Raw genomic sequence first — 15,481 nt, forward strand, 5'->3', positions numbered from 1 at the left:
ATAGCATGCATAAGGTAGGGTTGACCTTACAGTACTCTCGGCCACGCCTCAGGTACTTCTTCGGGCAAGCCGGAAGGACACGTAACGGCGAGCTAGTGATCCTTGGATGGTGTTCGCGCAGCGACTGCACAGCCTCACGACCGCAGCCTCACCTTCGGAGATAGAAAATACTGCCAAGACCGATACAAAGGGCTGTGCTCCTGAGCATGGCAGATACCGACGCCATCGCACCTCACGTGGCCTTCTAGATGCACAACCTCGGTCTGCTTGGCGGGTTGTCCCTGGTACCATTCTTTCAAGCTGCACCAAGACCTCCATCAGAATGAACGGCGAACACACACGGCGAGAGGGATTTGAAATCGCATAGGAGGGATTGGAAATGGAATGTAGAATCTATGTGACATGTAGGGCGTGGTAGCGAAATCCTGCGGTGCAGCATGCAGGTCCATTGATGAGTCATCTCGCCCACGTATTTACAAAGCCAAAGCGATACTGAACACCAAACATCAATCTGTCATTTCAGATATTTTGACCATGGCGTCCGCCTCACAGCTCGACTTCGTGACCGTGGATGTCTTCACCTCGCAGCCATACGGCGGAAATCCGCTGGCCATTGTGCGCATCCCGCCTGGCCGGACTTTGAGCCAGGAACAAAAGCAAACAATCGCGCGAGAGTTCAACCTATCGGAGACGACCTTCTTGCACGAACACGCGGATCTGCCGCACCAATGGACTGTCGACATCTTCATGACCTCGCGAGAACTGCCGTTCGCCGGACACCCTACCGTGGGCACGGCCTGCTATGTCTTGGGAAGGACGGCTCGGGAGCGTGGCGTCAGCAGCGGTGTCATGGAAGCGAGCTTCAACCTGAAAGCTGGGAGGGTCGGGCTGCGGTACGATTGCGGCAAGAAGACGGCGAAGGCTTCGATCCCTCATGACGTGTATGTTCCTGCATTTGACATTCTCCCCCCTCGGCCTGTCTAGAGTGTCTGCATCACGATGGTTAGTTCGGGCTGTTCCAGACCCACGGTCTGAGAGCGATTCGGCGACCTGAGGTGCTGCAGGTGTGTACACATCTAAGCTAACCAATGCAGTCATATCCATAATAAGAGGTACACCAAGGACGACTTGTTCGCTCTCCAGTCGCAATTGGCTGAAGCCCATCGGCAAGGCAAAGTTAAAGTCAAAGATGAACATGCCATAGTCTCGATAGTCAAAGGCATGACATTTGTTCTGGTCGAACTGGAATCTGAAGAGGCACTGAGCATGGTATCGCTAGCTGGCCAGTCTCTCTCCGTCGAGGGCCTGGATCAGGGCTGGGACGAGACGTTTATTGGGACATATTTCTTTGTTCGGGCGGGAACGAGCGACCATGGCGTGACGAAGCTAAGGACGAGGATGATCGAGGGTCCGTTGGAAGATCCAGCTACCGGTAGCGCCGCCAGCGATTTGGCCGCATATCTGTCGCAGACAGCGGGAGAAGCATCCAAGACGTTCAAGTACGAGATCGTTCAGGGCGTAGAGATGGGGAGACGAAGCGAGATCTTCATCGAGGTCGAGATGAACGAGGACAAGAGTGTTGCGCAGCTTTTCTTGGAAGGCAGCACAGTACAGGTCATGGAGGGGCGATTGACTGTCTAAGTCCCGTATTTGCGATGGTTCTCGTTCGAGAGTAGGTTCCCGGTGGTCATCGTAGGCGTTGCAGAGGTTGAGGGTGGCCCGTATGGCATAGTCATCGCAGCAATAGTAAATGAGATGGGTGGCAGAGAGAGTACGACATTGCGCACCAATGGACCGCTATGAGTATGGCAGACGATGGAGCCAAGAGAACGCGCATGCACAGTCGATACCCATGGACCTGTTTGAATTTGTTAACACGAAGGACACGCCGACCGCCTGGGTGTCTAGATGATTGTGGTAGAGCCTGGGAGTGACTGCATGGAAGTATGGAAGACGATGGTTCCGACAGGACACATATGTGCAGTCGCGCCCGTTGACCTGCCCGGACTTGTCAACGTAGAGGAGGCTCCGACTGCCTCGTACTTCTTCGTTGAAGGCCACACGGACGGACGATAGTGGGGTGGCTGATCATCTGGTATGGAGAGCAGTACTGTTTGTCTCAGAGAGCTATTCGGGCTCTCATGATCGTCATGGAGCTGTGCGTTGGCGGTCGTAATGATTGTGGTCGAGAGTTGAGCATCTGAAGGTATCGAAGTTGGTACATTCGAAAAAAACGCGTATGTATAATCGCCGCTCGTAAGCCTCCTTGTGACAGTTGAGATAAAGTAGGACCGAAGGATATCGCGACAACTCCTCGAAGATGGCGCGGTACAATCCATGGAAGAGACAGATCCGAAGAAGAGAATGCACGTAAGCCTGCTTGAGATTGTTAATCAGAGAATCCCAACCTCGAGGATTTGCGTCACAGAGACTGGAACCTGAGGAGTTTCTGCGGGTGTTGGTTACAGATGTAGATCCTCCGTGCCTGAAGACACCTCCTGCCTCAGGCAAGCCGAGCGACCCGTGGACACCAAGCCATATACGGCAACCCTGATTCCGTAATCCTTCACGACGTTGAAGGAGCGAACGTGTAGCGGGGTTTGACAGGAGGTGTCTCAGTTCCTTTTGCCGCGAGCACGGTCATTGAGTGTGGGTCAAGCGCAGCATCATCGCTTGCAGATTCGATGGAGTAACGTGCAGATCTTCGAGAATGGGTATACACACTCTTGTTAATGGTGGAGAAGTACGTCGGTACGTCGCCATGTTGTCTGGGCGCCGCGTCCACAGTGGAGTTGGTGAGTGGGCGTGACAACTTGGCACGGCAACATCCCAAACAGCAAACATCGATCTTTATCGATCTCGGATTAAGAATTGCCGCCATCGCATGTTGTCGCAGAGAGGACCGATTGCCTCTGGCATCCAACAGAGTGCGTGCAGATGCAGGATGCGGACTTGCTACTCCGTGGTCCTTCAACTGTCACCTGTCACATCCGTCAAATCGAGACAATGACAGCACGAACCAACCTTGCTCGAGTACGTCGCACATCGCTTCCGACAACTCAATGAGGCTCATGGAGGAGGCGTGGGTCGCAAAGTGGGCCGCAGCGAGTAAACCAAATTTCCCCGCTGGCGTTGCGATGGTGACGAACGGATATCGGAAGTCAGTCACACAGTCCTGCCGTGCATTCGGTTGCTGTTATGGCGCATGGGAAGGCATCATAGGAGTTTGAGCGTGTCCTCCTCAAAATTTAGAAGATGCCTGGCTCGAGCCTGAAAGGCGGCTAGCGCATCTCGTTTGGGTTAGCGCCATTGGGGTTCTTGCACACCTCTTACACGAACCGTTTCTCGGACCTCCTCTTCAATGCCTGGCGCATTCTCGTTCCGGAGAGGCTGCCATGCCAGCCTCAGTCAGTGGCAGGGCGCCAGTTGATGCCAGCGCCCCGTGCGCGACGTTATCGATGTCGGTATGGGTGGGTTTGAGACGTCTCTGCCTTCATCGTGGGTTTCATGCCCGAGGAACCACCAGCCGCCTTACCAGGTTGCTCTTTGCCTTGTATTCGCTCGCCAAGGACTTAAGGCAATGCGATTCCTCAGATATCTTGCTTTCCTCACCATCATCAGTCGCTTGTTCCATCACAAACTCCGGTTCTGCAGTTGAGGGTTACATTCCTTTCTCTTCCTCTTAATTCTTCATTCAGATTACGTTGAACGTATCTGCCTTTTTTGTAATCCACCGCTAGCCGGACTCCACTCTTTTATCAACCTTAACTTCTTTTCCTGAAGCTATCATCATGCGCTTCTCAACCCTCATCCCTATGCTGCTTGCAGCCGGTGTTGCCAATGCCCAGTTTGGCGGCCAAGGTGGAAACAACGGTCAGAACAACGGTCAGAACGGCGGCAACAACGGACAAAACAACGGCCAGAACGGAGGCAACAACGGTCAGAACAATGGTCAGAACAACGGCGGCAACAACGGTGGTAACAACGGAGGCAACAACGGCGGTAACAACGGAGGCAACAACGGCGGTAACAACGGAGGCAACAACGGCGGTGGTGGTGGTAACCTGGCCCTCAACCCTGATGTTGTTCAAACCGCCAGTCAGTCCGATGGATTCGACCAGGGCCAGGAAGATGGACAAGCCGCGTCCCTCACGTATGTTGGCACGCACGTCTTTGTACAGATCCCTTGCTAACTTGACCAGTGACCAAGCCAACTTCATCAACTTCTGCCAAGGCAAGACCCTCACCAACGGTCTCCAGGTCAAGGAGGGATCCTGCAACGGTATCGGTAAGCTTCAGCCATTCAAGCCTGCTTCAGAAGATAGGTGCTAACTTTCAGATAGTCATGGGAGATATTCCTGCCGTTGGCAACATGATCTCTGCGGTCTTCACTGATCCTCAGAACAACGACGACAAGGCCGAAAACCAGAAGATTGACTTCTCCGTGAAGATCACCAACTTGGAGGCCGGTTCTTTCACCAACCCTGACAACACCTACTACGCTGCCCCACAGACGCTTCAGGGAGGCAACGTCGTTGGCCACACCCATATCTCCGTCCAGGACATGGGTAACGACCCCAACAACCCTCCTGATGCTCAGAACTTTGCTTTCTTCAAGGGTATCAACGACGCTGGTGACGGCAATGGTCTTCTCACTGCCACGCTCGAGGCTGGTCTCCCTGCCGGTAACTACCGTGCTTGCTCTATCACCTCTGCCTCCAACCATCAGCCTGTTGTCATGCCCGTTGCTCAACGTGGTCCTCAGGATGACTGTGTACGATTCACAGTTGGTGCTGGTAACGGTGGCAACAACGGCGGTAACAACGGCGGCCAGAACAACGGACAAAACAACGGTCAGAACAACGGTCAACAGGGTGGGCAGAACAACGGTCAACAAGGCGGCCAGCAGGGTGGCCAGCAAGGAGGTCAACAGGGCGGCCAGCAAGGTGGTCAACAAGGCGGTCAACAGGGCGGCCAGGGCGGCCAAGGTGGCTTTGGCGGCTTCGGTCGTGGACGTGGACGCGGACGCTTCAACCGCCGCAGCTTTGCAGCCCGCGACTTCGTTGCTTGAACACATCACGGAACCCGAGAGAATGATGAGATAGTTGTTGAGGGGCTTGGGGTTTAAGGCGGTAGACACAGTAATGGTGCTTTCCTTTTTGACGACAACTTCTACCACCGCAGTAACATAGAACGCACTTTCTGCCCTAGAGGGGCACGGAAGGTCACTCTACGGAGATTGAAGCGAAGCGCTTCATTGGACTGGTTCTGAGGGCGCTGTTTCTTTACCCGGCGCTTAGTTACAACTTATGAAATGTACAACTATTGAATGTGTTTTCCACAGATCTTTCCTTCAGTTTGTCTCAGGCTTTGTGTATCGCCAATATGCGCATTAGATTCCAAGATCTGGGCTTCAAGGGCCTGCGACGCATTGAAGGCGACGAGACGTTGCTGTCTCAGGCTGCTGATCAGGCACGGAAAGATTTCGAGCGGCCATGCACGTGTGTTTCGAGTGCTGCCAAGTTCTCACTTATGATACTTGGTGGGTATGCCCCCAACCGAGGCATGTCGTCATTTCGTAAGCTGACTAGACCAGCCTTCTTTCAGACATGCTAACATCCGCGTTAATCGACCCATCAGCACCTGGATGTCTGACAACCTCGCCGTACACTCGAAATAGACTTTTCTTCCTGTGGTTCAGCGTATGGATGTTCCTTTCCGCGTACATAGGCATGCGTCAGCGCCTGACTAGTTTAGTGTGGGCTGTGCTACCAAGAAATGTTAGGCCTACCATGGGTGACTCAACAGTTCAAGTCGTCAATATATGGCTTCGACAGCGCCTTGCACAAAAGAACTTATTATGACAACGCACCATGACGCCAACTGCAGCAACTGGACAAACCCAATGCTCATCCATAGCGCGAGCACCCACGTCAGCCTTACCTGCTGAACTTTGGCTACTCATCCTCGAACAAACGAGTATCCAAGAAGCCAGTCATCTTTGGCTCACAGTACGCTGCGTTTCGCGACAGTTCAGGGATATCGTTGAGAGGCTGTTCAGTTCAAGCTATCTCATATCGTTCGCCATAACGCTTTCACTCCCGCGCCGCGATCCCACTTCTGGAGCTCTGCTATGGCCCGGTACACCAATACCCCGCGCTCAAATGAGTATGTCGTTCAACGGCCTCAGTCGCGGTGGCCGGTACATCAATTTCAGGTCTCCGAGTGTACTCAGCGAAGGCACACGTGTGGAAAGCGTTGAAGGGCTCAAGAACACCTCTGTGCTACCGCTGGAAAGACTAGAGGCCGCTACAGTATGGGTGCATTTCACTCAAAACCAGTTGACTGGTCTCCAAATGCATGTACCACGACATTTGAGCTGGGATAGAAAGCAGGGAGCATGGATCTGGAAGTTGGAGTGGAAGAATCTCATGACGCAATTCTACGAGAAGAAAAGAGAGCAGAGACTGGCGAAGGCGCCAACCAGATCCATGCCAGGTCGGCAAAGATGGTCGAAGAGAGGACACGAAGGCGCATAAGACTGGGTTTATCAAGCGATCAATCGTGCGCTTCCGTCTTGAGATGAGAGTCGCACCCTCAGCTTCGTCGACAAGGCTTCAATCTGGCTGGTCGCTGAGTCTGGGCCGATGCGATTACGCGTCTCTTCCGACAAACCATGAAACAGAGTAGCCAATGAAGACGACTTCCAAATTGGTGCTTGGCTTCTTCTCCCTTTTGCGATCGTTGCACATACCAAGACTAAGCTTCCCACAAGCGATACCGCGGGCAACGTAATCCAAGCCCAGCGTATCTCCACAAAACGCTCTGAGCTCCATGCCGTGCCATCTATTCGCTTCGTGCCAGAAAATCGTGATCTCATGTCATTTGTCATGGCCTTCGTCAGGTTGGTGAGATAGCCTCCGAAGTCGTAAGGTGCGATTTGGTGAAAGCGCCATATGCCAGAGTAAAGCCCGAATTCGTACGCAGGATCTTGATAGAGGTAAAAGGGAAGATCCGATAAGATCCAGTCACGGAGGCGTTGCGTAGTACCATTGAGGATCTGGAATGTACTGTTCGATCCCAAACTAGCAGTTATGGGCCAAAGGCTGTCTTCATCTAGAGACTCAGGTTGTATGACGATTGTGTCTAATACGGATTCCTGCAATGAACCGCGAACAAAGCGAGATTCCATAATTTGAGCGTTCCCTGAAAACAAAAACTCCAGTCAGTCAACCATTCAGGCGAAGTGGAGACGTAAATCAACTTACATGTGATCAAGCATTCCAGCAATACGGGTGTTGAGTTCTTGAGTGTTGCTTCTGGACCTCCGGGAGTATAACCTATGTAGAAATCCAAAATTGGCAGAGTCGAATTGCCGAAGACCGTGCTATTCCAGTAATTGTTGCCTGCCGGCATGAGATCAAGAGTTTCGACCAGTACTGTCGATAAGGTGACCACCGTACGAAAGCCCAAGTTACCTACTACACCAGTGACAAACGTATTGTTCACTTTGTAGCCACAGGGATCCGTCGCTATAACACTTCCCTGTGAGAACAGTAGATCAGTGTTATTCTTACAATGGTACTCGAGGAGGTAAGTCACGTCTTGGCAGCTATGGCCAACACCAAGCGTGGAATATGTAGGCCACGTACAATTAGCTGTGGAGCACTGCGTCGTGGGGGGGCTTAGTTCGGCGTCCGGGTTATTGAACACACTATCAATCGCCACAGTCATTGCCGGGTCTCCCCCATTGTTACGGCTTCCTTGGCGGGTGCTGACCGGAAACTGGGGTATAAAAGTCGATGCTGCCCATATTGAGCCCGGTCCAACAGCTACCATCCGATCGGGATAAGCAACGATCTGTTGAAAGAAAGGCTCGAATGCCAGGCCTAGTATGATAATGAGGGCAGCCAATGAGACAAGATGTCTAAACGGTTGTGAGCAAGCAGAGCGATGGTACTGGAAATAGTGAGAGCGCTTACCTGCACCTTGCCCTGATAAGAAGCATGGCTGCACCCCAAGGCCCACGACTGGCGGCATCGAAAAGTTGAAAATCCCACAGTGCAGCTTCTTCTTGAAACCAAATCCACTTCAACTGTCCAATGGCTTCGGAAATTGGTAGTAATAATGCTGCCTTGGAGACGGCAGCAAAGACGGCAACATATGCGTTGAGCGTGATACCTGTCACCAAGTACTCTGGCTGCCGTTTGCCATCATAATACCAGAGCACACCTATGATAGCCGCCATACAGCCGAAACTGACAACCCAGCTAAGTAGCTCCCACCACCACCAGTCAGTGACGATGCGGTCGTAGAATGTTGTTGACGCTCGAATGAGGGGCTGGTGTTTTGTGTCATTGTCTTGAGCTAGGGGGGCTGTGGGCGCGGAACGAAACATGTCTGTGAAATGAAAGAACGATAACTCTCCAGGAGCATGGATTGAAAAGCAAGAAGCATCATGTCCTCTTATTGCTATGGTGTATCGCTACTGCGCCGCATCTCAGGGTTACATGCAGGCAAGTCGGAAACTAGTAGGGCGCGTAGTATCACTTCGCGCCTCACCTACTTTTAACAGGCATAAGATCCACCCGCCAATAACTTAATTGGCGGATGTCTGGCTCGAACTCATGAAATCGCTGTCTCAAGCGCCGAGGTGGGTTGTTGTTCAAGTAAGCGCCGGCCGCCAGGTCTATCCACAATAAAGCGCAACGGGAACCGCATGCTCTTGCATTCTTAGAGAAAGGGCCGTGCTTCTCTTTCCTGTCTCATGGGTTGATCATGAAATTGATGATGTAGTGGTGTTGTTCTCAGGTCATGAACCGATAGCCTTTGCAGAAGCCATTCGCTGAGCGACCAAGCTAAAGACAGCGATTGATGACATGAATATGGCAAGGTTGTAAAACTGTTATTGTGTTAGCCCACCAGATGACCGAACTGATACTGATAGAGAAAGCATACGGCCTTCCTCGAGTACGCGCTCTCCTCCGCCTCGCTGCGCGCCTCCACAAAGAGTCGACGTAGATTAGGTAAATTGGAAGGCTGCGATCCGAAGTCAGACTTCAGCGTCATACAATTTGTGTTGGTTGTTGCATTCGACTTACCATGCTGCTACGCCGATGATGAGGGCGGGAGCGTAGAAGCATTGCAGGGCAGGGCTGGGCTAGATGCGATGCATGGCTGCGGGCCCGAGGCGGCGCACAGACCGCATCATCAAGGTGGCAGTCTGGCAGTCGCGAAGCTCCACCAACATTAACCCAACCCGCACTTCACCTTCACCCACGTCCCTCGATTCAGAGACGCCGACTTCTCGACACCCAGGATAAATCGCCAAAGAAGTTTGCGCTTCCCAATACCTCGGCCTTGTAGGGAGCAGGCTCCAGATTCTACGAGCCGGAGTCGGAGGGGTTTGGCTGAGCGATTAGCCTGTACGGTCCTACAGAGATGGCTGTTAATAGGATAAGAGGCGCATTTGCGCCCCCGCGCAAAGGAGAGACGTTCGAATTGAGGGCGGGTCTGGTGTATGGATCCCCCTAAAGCCAGTGTAACGATTCCCAGCTGACCATTGCATCAGATCTCAATATGCCTACGAACGGTGAGCGCCTGGAACTGCGAGGACTACACTGGGGGCATACTAAGACTGTGGCAGGAAAGAAGCCATTCAGAAGACTATCATGTCCATGACGCTGGGCAAAGATGTCTCGGCCCTCTTCCCTGACGTTCTGAAAAACATTGCGACTGCCGACCTTGACCAGAAGAAGCTGGTATATCTATACCTCATGTAGGTCCAAGTTCTGGTTGTGATTCAGGTGGAAATTAACAAAATACTTAGGAACTACGCAAAATCACACCCCGACCTCTGCATTCTCGCCGTAAACACTTTCGTACAAGACTCCGAAGACGCAAACCCGCTCATACGAGCATTGGCGATCCGAACCATGGGCTGTATCCGCGTCGATAAAATGACAGACTATATGGAGGAACCGTTGCGGAAGACACTCAGAGACGAATCTCCGTACGTACGGAAAACAGCAGCACTTTGTGTCGCTAAGCTTTTCGACCTCGCACCCTCCATGTGCATTGAGAATGGCTTCCTGGAGCAGCTGCAGGAACTGGTTGGCGACCCGAACCCCATGGTCGTCGCAAACTCGGTCACTGCACTGGTGGAGATTCAGGAGGCTGCACCAGAAACCAAGGCCCTGGTTATATCGTCACAACAGCTAAAGAAAATGCTTCTGGCGCTGAATGAGTGTACAGAGTGGGGTAGAGTCACTCTGCTCACCACTTTGGCAGACTACAAGCCGACAGATGTCAAGGAGGCGGAGCACATTTGCGAGCGAGTCGTTCCACAGTTCCAGCATGTCAACCCGAGTGTGGTGCTAGCCGCTGTCAAGGTCGTCTTTCTGCACATGCGAAACATCTCTCCCGAGATGATGAAGTCGTATGCAAAGAAGATGGCTCCCCCACTAGGTATGTTAACGACGGAGGTTTACAGGGGTGTCGCTAACATGCTATAGTCACGCTCGTATCGTCCGCTCCTGAAGTACAATACGTTGCGCTCCGAAACATCGACCTACTCCTCCAGAAGCAATCGGATATCCTCAGCAAAGAGATGCGCGTCTTCTTCTGCAAATACAACGACCCGCCATACCTGAAGATGCAGAAGTTGGAAATCATGGTGCGGATAGCGAACGACAAGAACGTCGACCAGCTACTGGCCGAGCTGAAGGAGTACGCGATGGAGGTGGACATGGATTTCGTGCGACGAGCCGTGAAGGCTATCGGGCAGGTCGCCATCAAGATCGAAAGCGCAAGCGAGAAGTGCGTCAACACACTGTTAGACCTCATCAACACCAAAGTCAACTACGTCGTGCAGGAAGCAATCGTCGTCATCAAGGACATTTTCCGCAAATACCCCGGTTACGAAGGCATAATACCGACACTCTGCCAATGCATCGACGAGCTGGATGAGCCCAACGCGAGAGCCTCTTTGATCTGGATTGTTGGGGAGTACGCTGAGAAGATCAACAATGCCGGCGAGATCCTGTCAAATTTCGTGGACACGTTTGCCGAGGAGTTCACTCAAGTACGTCTGCCCTCAAGATGTACTTACGGAAGCTAACAATCATCAGACACAACTTCAAATACTCACAGCCGTCGTCAAGCTTTTCCTGAAGAAGCCAGATCAAGCACAAGGCCTGGTAACAAAGGTTTTGCAGGCCGCTACCGCAGACAACGACAACCCAGATATCCGCGATCGAGCATACGTGTATTGGCGACTGCTTTCTAGTGATCCCCAGATCACCAAGGTACGTTAGACTACTACGCTGCGCAACATGATGTTAACTTTAAATAGGATATTGTGCTCTCCGACAAACCCCCGATCACATCCACAATACGGTCACTGCCTCCTCAACTACTAGAGACGCTACTCACAGAACTATCAACTCTGGCGTCTGTCTACCACAAGCCACCAGAGGCCTTCCTTGGACAGGGCAGATTTGGTGCAGAGGCCATGCAACGGGCTGCCATTGAAGAGCAACAGGAAGAAGCAAGAGAAAACCCAATTGCGGCAGCAGCTGCTGCTGCTGCCGTCAGCGGACAAGCGCCTTCAAACGTGGAGAACCTTTTGGATATCGATTTCGACGGCTCCGCGCCTGCTTCAATGCAGAAAACACCCACACATGGCTCATCAGGTCTCGAAGGACTCGCTGGCACCCCGCAACGCGTCGCATCTCCAGCCACAAACGCGCCTGCTCCACAACAATCGAACATGGACGACTTGCTAGGCTTGTTCGGGGACGGAGGCGGCGCCGCACCGCCAGCCCAGGCCGCACAGATGAGCAACGACGACATCATGAATGGATTCGCGAGCATGAGCATGGACACCAACCAACCGCCGCCACCGGCACAGCAACTAGGCGGCGAGCAGAGCAAGAAGAGCAACCAGGATTTGCTCGACTTGTTCTAAATAGACGGTCTTGAGGCCGTTGCTCCGGTTTGGGTGTTTGTATGTTAGCGAAAACGTATATCTAGTGAGCATCTACTGGCGCTGGAATAGTATGCCCTGATACGATCACATGTGTGCAAATCGAGAGTTGGTAACTACGATACTAGTACGAAACACCAAGATGCTTGCTGTTACTTGTGATGAGCATATATTCGAGTCACTGCCATACCCCACCAAATGATTCATGCTCTCTCCTCTCTGTAGCATCACGGGTTTGACACGACAGCTTTGCTTCTTCAAGGCATACAGCCGGTGCGGCATAGTACAGTATACAGGCTAACATAGCAGTGAGATCCTCTTCGCTCATAGTCTAGCCTTGACTACCACACCCAAAGGCACATCATCCTTACTCCTCTCCTTGAGCACTCGCCTCAATATCTTCCCACTCGCACTCTTCGGCACCTCATCAATAAACACCACACCCCCTCGTAACCTCTTATGATTCGCAACCTTCTTATCCATCCACTGCACTATAGCTTTCGCTTCTGCCTCCCCCGCACTAGGCTTCGAAGCAACGATATACGCCCTCGGCACCTCTGTATGCTGCTCCTCATCATTCACCCCAATAACCGCCGCATCATCAATGAGTTCGCTCTCCATGAGCTTCCCCTCCAACTCCGCAGGCGGAACCTGAAAGCCCTTGTATTTGATCAATTCCTTGACGCGGTCCGTGATGTAGAAGTTGTGTTGTTCGTCTTGGAAGCCGATGTCGCCTGTTTTGAAGAAGCCGTCTGGAGTTATGGCGTCGGCGGTTGCGGACTCGTTCTTCCAGTATCCTTTGAAGATGTTGGGGCCGCTGAGCCAGAGTTCGCCTGCTTCGCCGGGGCCGAGTTCGGCGCCGGAGGCGGATATGTATTTTGCGGTCATGTTGGGGAACATTTTTCCGACGCTGCCGACGGAGGTGTACCATTCGTTCCATGGCTGGAGGGGGGTGTTAGCATATCTCGCTCGGTGTTGTGGAGATGGGAACGTACCTGAGTGTGTGTCATGGGACTTGTTTCGCTGAGCCCGTATGCTTGATTGATCTTGAGGTTCAGTCTCTTGTGCACAGTATCGACTAGCTCTTTCGTAAGGGGAGCTGCGCCACTGGTTATCATCTTGACTGACGAGAGATCGTACTTGTCCACCATCTTATCTCTTGACAAGCGTACAATGACTGGAGGTGCAACATAGATGAATGTAATCTTGTGTTCTTGTATCGTCCGCAGAAACGTCTCCATGTCGAAAGCAGGCATCACCACGAGCTCAATGCCGCGATGCAGTGTCTGATGTACCAGACCAGTAAGTCCGTAGATGTGGAAGAATGGTAAAACTCCCAGGAACTTGTCGTTTGCGGATGAGTACCAGTTTCCCACTGCGCCCTGGCAAAGAAGCAGGTCGGCGACGATGTTGCGATGACTGAGCATAACGCCTTTCGGTAATCCTGTGGTTCCAGAACTATACGCCAGGAATGACAGGTCTTCTGGATCCGCCCGTCTCCTGCGATACCGTAATGCGCCTGATGTCTTCCTGATACTAGTCCAGTGTTTGCATCGATGTGTCTCGTCTTTCTCGGCACCCAGCAAGATCACCCTATCACTTGGGATTCCAACCTTCTCCGCAGCCTTCAACGCGGTATCCAAAAATGCCTTTGTCGTAACTAGCGCCTTAGCCCCCGAGTTCTCAAGCTGATAAGCTAGCTCATCCTTTGAATACCCTGGATTCGCAGGCGTGACGATGCCGCCAGCAAAGAATGTCCCGTAGATGACCGGTGGTACGTCAATGTCGTTTGGCGCATAAAGAGCGAGTACGTCGTTCTTTTGCCAGTCCCAGAGATTCCGGAGTCCTTCGCCGAATAATGTCGCGTTGCTTTTTACATCGGCGAATGTGTACTTTCGGTCGGAGTTGATGGAGCGATATATGACTTTATCGTCGGGGAAGTCGCGGTCTTTGCGATCGAACATTAGGCCCCAGAGATCAACGGCCGGAATGTCCACATCGGGAAACGGTGATTTGGTAGGCATGTTGACTTCGATAGCAGAAACGCTGTGGTCACGAGACCTCCAAGCAATGTATTCTTGGGGCTGCTGTTATATTGGATACGTAAGGATGCAGAGTAAACATGCAGTTGATCAAAGGATGAACTTGAGATGCATCGAGATGTCAATCTGTGGGGAACCTCGGCTTTTGTCCTGATGACGTCGCCTGCCCGTTAGCCCTATTACCGAATCGCATTGTAGCATGTTCAATGCGTTTGTGGAAAGTTCCCCATTCAATCCGTGCCAGAGCTGTAAGCGTACTTTAAGTATGCATATCCATATCTGGAATAGGTTAAAGAGCTTGGCCAGCTCATGTCGTTCCGCGGAGAGATGGAGGGAGAGAGAGACCTTCGCACCTGTCCGCGAGTAGCAAGCAGATTGCGTGTTGAAGGCGATCGATTGCTCGAGTTGAGAAGCAGATAAGGCAAGCTGACAAACAGGGTGTTTCTAAAGTGGCAGCAGGTAGGCCTTCTGCACTCTAATTGACCGGCCAGCTTACGTGTCTCTGAAGTATACGTATATACCTCAACGGAAACCAGGGTGCAGTCAATCGAAGCCCAGGCCCGCACTGTGCAACGAGCGATGATGTACAGACCGGGAGAACCGGTCATACAAGGACGGGTAGAGAGTGCATGTTGGTGTCACGATTTGGGCCAAATCGATGATGAGATCTGACGATGTAACAGTGCACACGGCTAGGGGTCCAGGCCTGTGGTGGCCTAATTGTGCTTACTGGCAGCCGTACCACCGGCTATCGCTGATCGGCTCGCGATTGAATAGAGGAGGTGATGTGGATTTCTGGAGCGTTTGAACAGCGAAGCCACGCGGAGTAAATAGTGGAATTGAAGACAGAAGCCGCGGCTAAGGAACCCGCTCCCGCAGGAGCGCACGGCCTCCGAGATGGTGGGGGAAGGCACGACCAGCGACCGAACGACTCCACAGACCCACCCACAGCCCTCCATCACAATCAATCCACCCATCAAGGTGTTTGCTTGCATGACATCTGCCGCGCTTTTCCTTGCCCACGAAACCGAAAAAAACCCAGACTCATCAGGTGGGATAGCGTGACATCGACCACAGCTGGCAGTTCACGACAGGTTCAGCTATATCCCAGGCTTACCGACGCGCTCCCGATCGGTCTTGCAACCTCAACCTCCGTCGACCAACCCAGCCGGCCGGGACGTCCCTCAGGCCTTCGGTGGGCGCCTCTGCAACGCGATTGGCTGCGTGGGTGCTGTGCCGTGGGGAGGCTTGCACTGTCGAGGACCCATACAGCGTCATCATTGAGGCGTGGACGGAAGAAGGGCAATTTCTCTGCAGCGTGATATCTGCACCACTTGGCCCTCCAGCTGGCAGGGAAGCCGGCCTTTTAGCAAGTGTCACCGGTAGCTACTTCTAATACACAGGATGGGTAAGTGGGCCCCTCTTATATACGCAGCCGTAACTTCCCCTCCCT

The 15,481-nt window shown here is 52.6% G+C and overlaps 4 protein-coding genes across 4 annotated transcripts; 3 read left to right on the top strand and 1 right to left on the bottom strand.

Annotated features, from left to right (window-relative positions):
* Nucleotides 1-534: 534 nt before the first annotated feature.
* J4E88_009043 (uncharacterized protein) lies at nt 535-1,641 on the top strand (the record flags this gene model as incomplete). Its single annotated transcript, XM_049402648.1, has 2 exons — nt 535-941; nt 1,095-1,641. The coding sequence occupies 2 exons, from the start codon at nt 535-537 to the stop codon at nt 1,639-1,641; spliced, it is 954 nt and encodes a 317-aa protein (XP_049251503.1).
* A 1,825-nt stretch (nt 1,642-3,466) lies between these two features.
* J4E88_009044 (uncharacterized protein) lies at nt 3,467-5,071 on the top strand (the record flags this gene model as incomplete). Its single annotated transcript, XM_049402649.1, has 4 exons — nt 3,467-3,470; nt 3,784-4,153; nt 4,203-4,288; nt 4,344-5,071. 4 exons carry the CDS (start codon nt 3,467-3,469, stop codon nt 5,069-5,071), a joined length of 1,188 nt encoding a protein of 395 aa, XP_049251504.1.
* A 4,600-nt stretch (nt 5,072-9,671) lies between these two features.
* On the top strand, nt 9,672-11,968 carry AP1B1 (AP-1 complex subunit beta-1; the record flags this gene model as incomplete). The annotated part of the gene is made up of 5 exons (XM_049402650.1): nt 9,672-9,778; nt 9,830-10,467; nt 10,515-11,083; nt 11,130-11,306; nt 11,354-11,968. 5 exons carry the CDS (start codon nt 9,672-9,674, stop codon nt 11,966-11,968), a joined length of 2,106 nt encoding a protein of 701 aa, XP_049251505.1.
* Nucleotides 11,969-12,310: 342 nt separating this feature from the next.
* Nucleotides 12,311-14,010, bottom strand: J4E88_009046 (uncharacterized protein; the record flags this gene model as incomplete). The annotated part of the gene is made up of 2 exons (XM_049402651.1): nt 12,311-12,928; nt 12,982-14,010. The coding sequence occupies 2 exons, from the start codon at nt 14,008-14,010 to the stop codon at nt 12,311-12,313; spliced, it is 1,647 nt and encodes a 548-aa protein (XP_049251506.1).
* Nucleotides 14,011-15,481: the final 1,471 nt, after the last annotated feature.

Source organism: Alternaria novae-zelandiae, assembly GCF_023758075.1.
Source record: "Alternaria novae-zelandiae strain BMP 2774 chromosome Unknown scaffold_22, whole genome shotgun sequence".
Lineage (NCBI taxonomy): Eukaryota > Fungi > Ascomycota > Dothideomycetes > Pleosporales > Pleosporaceae > Alternaria > Alternaria novae-zelandiae.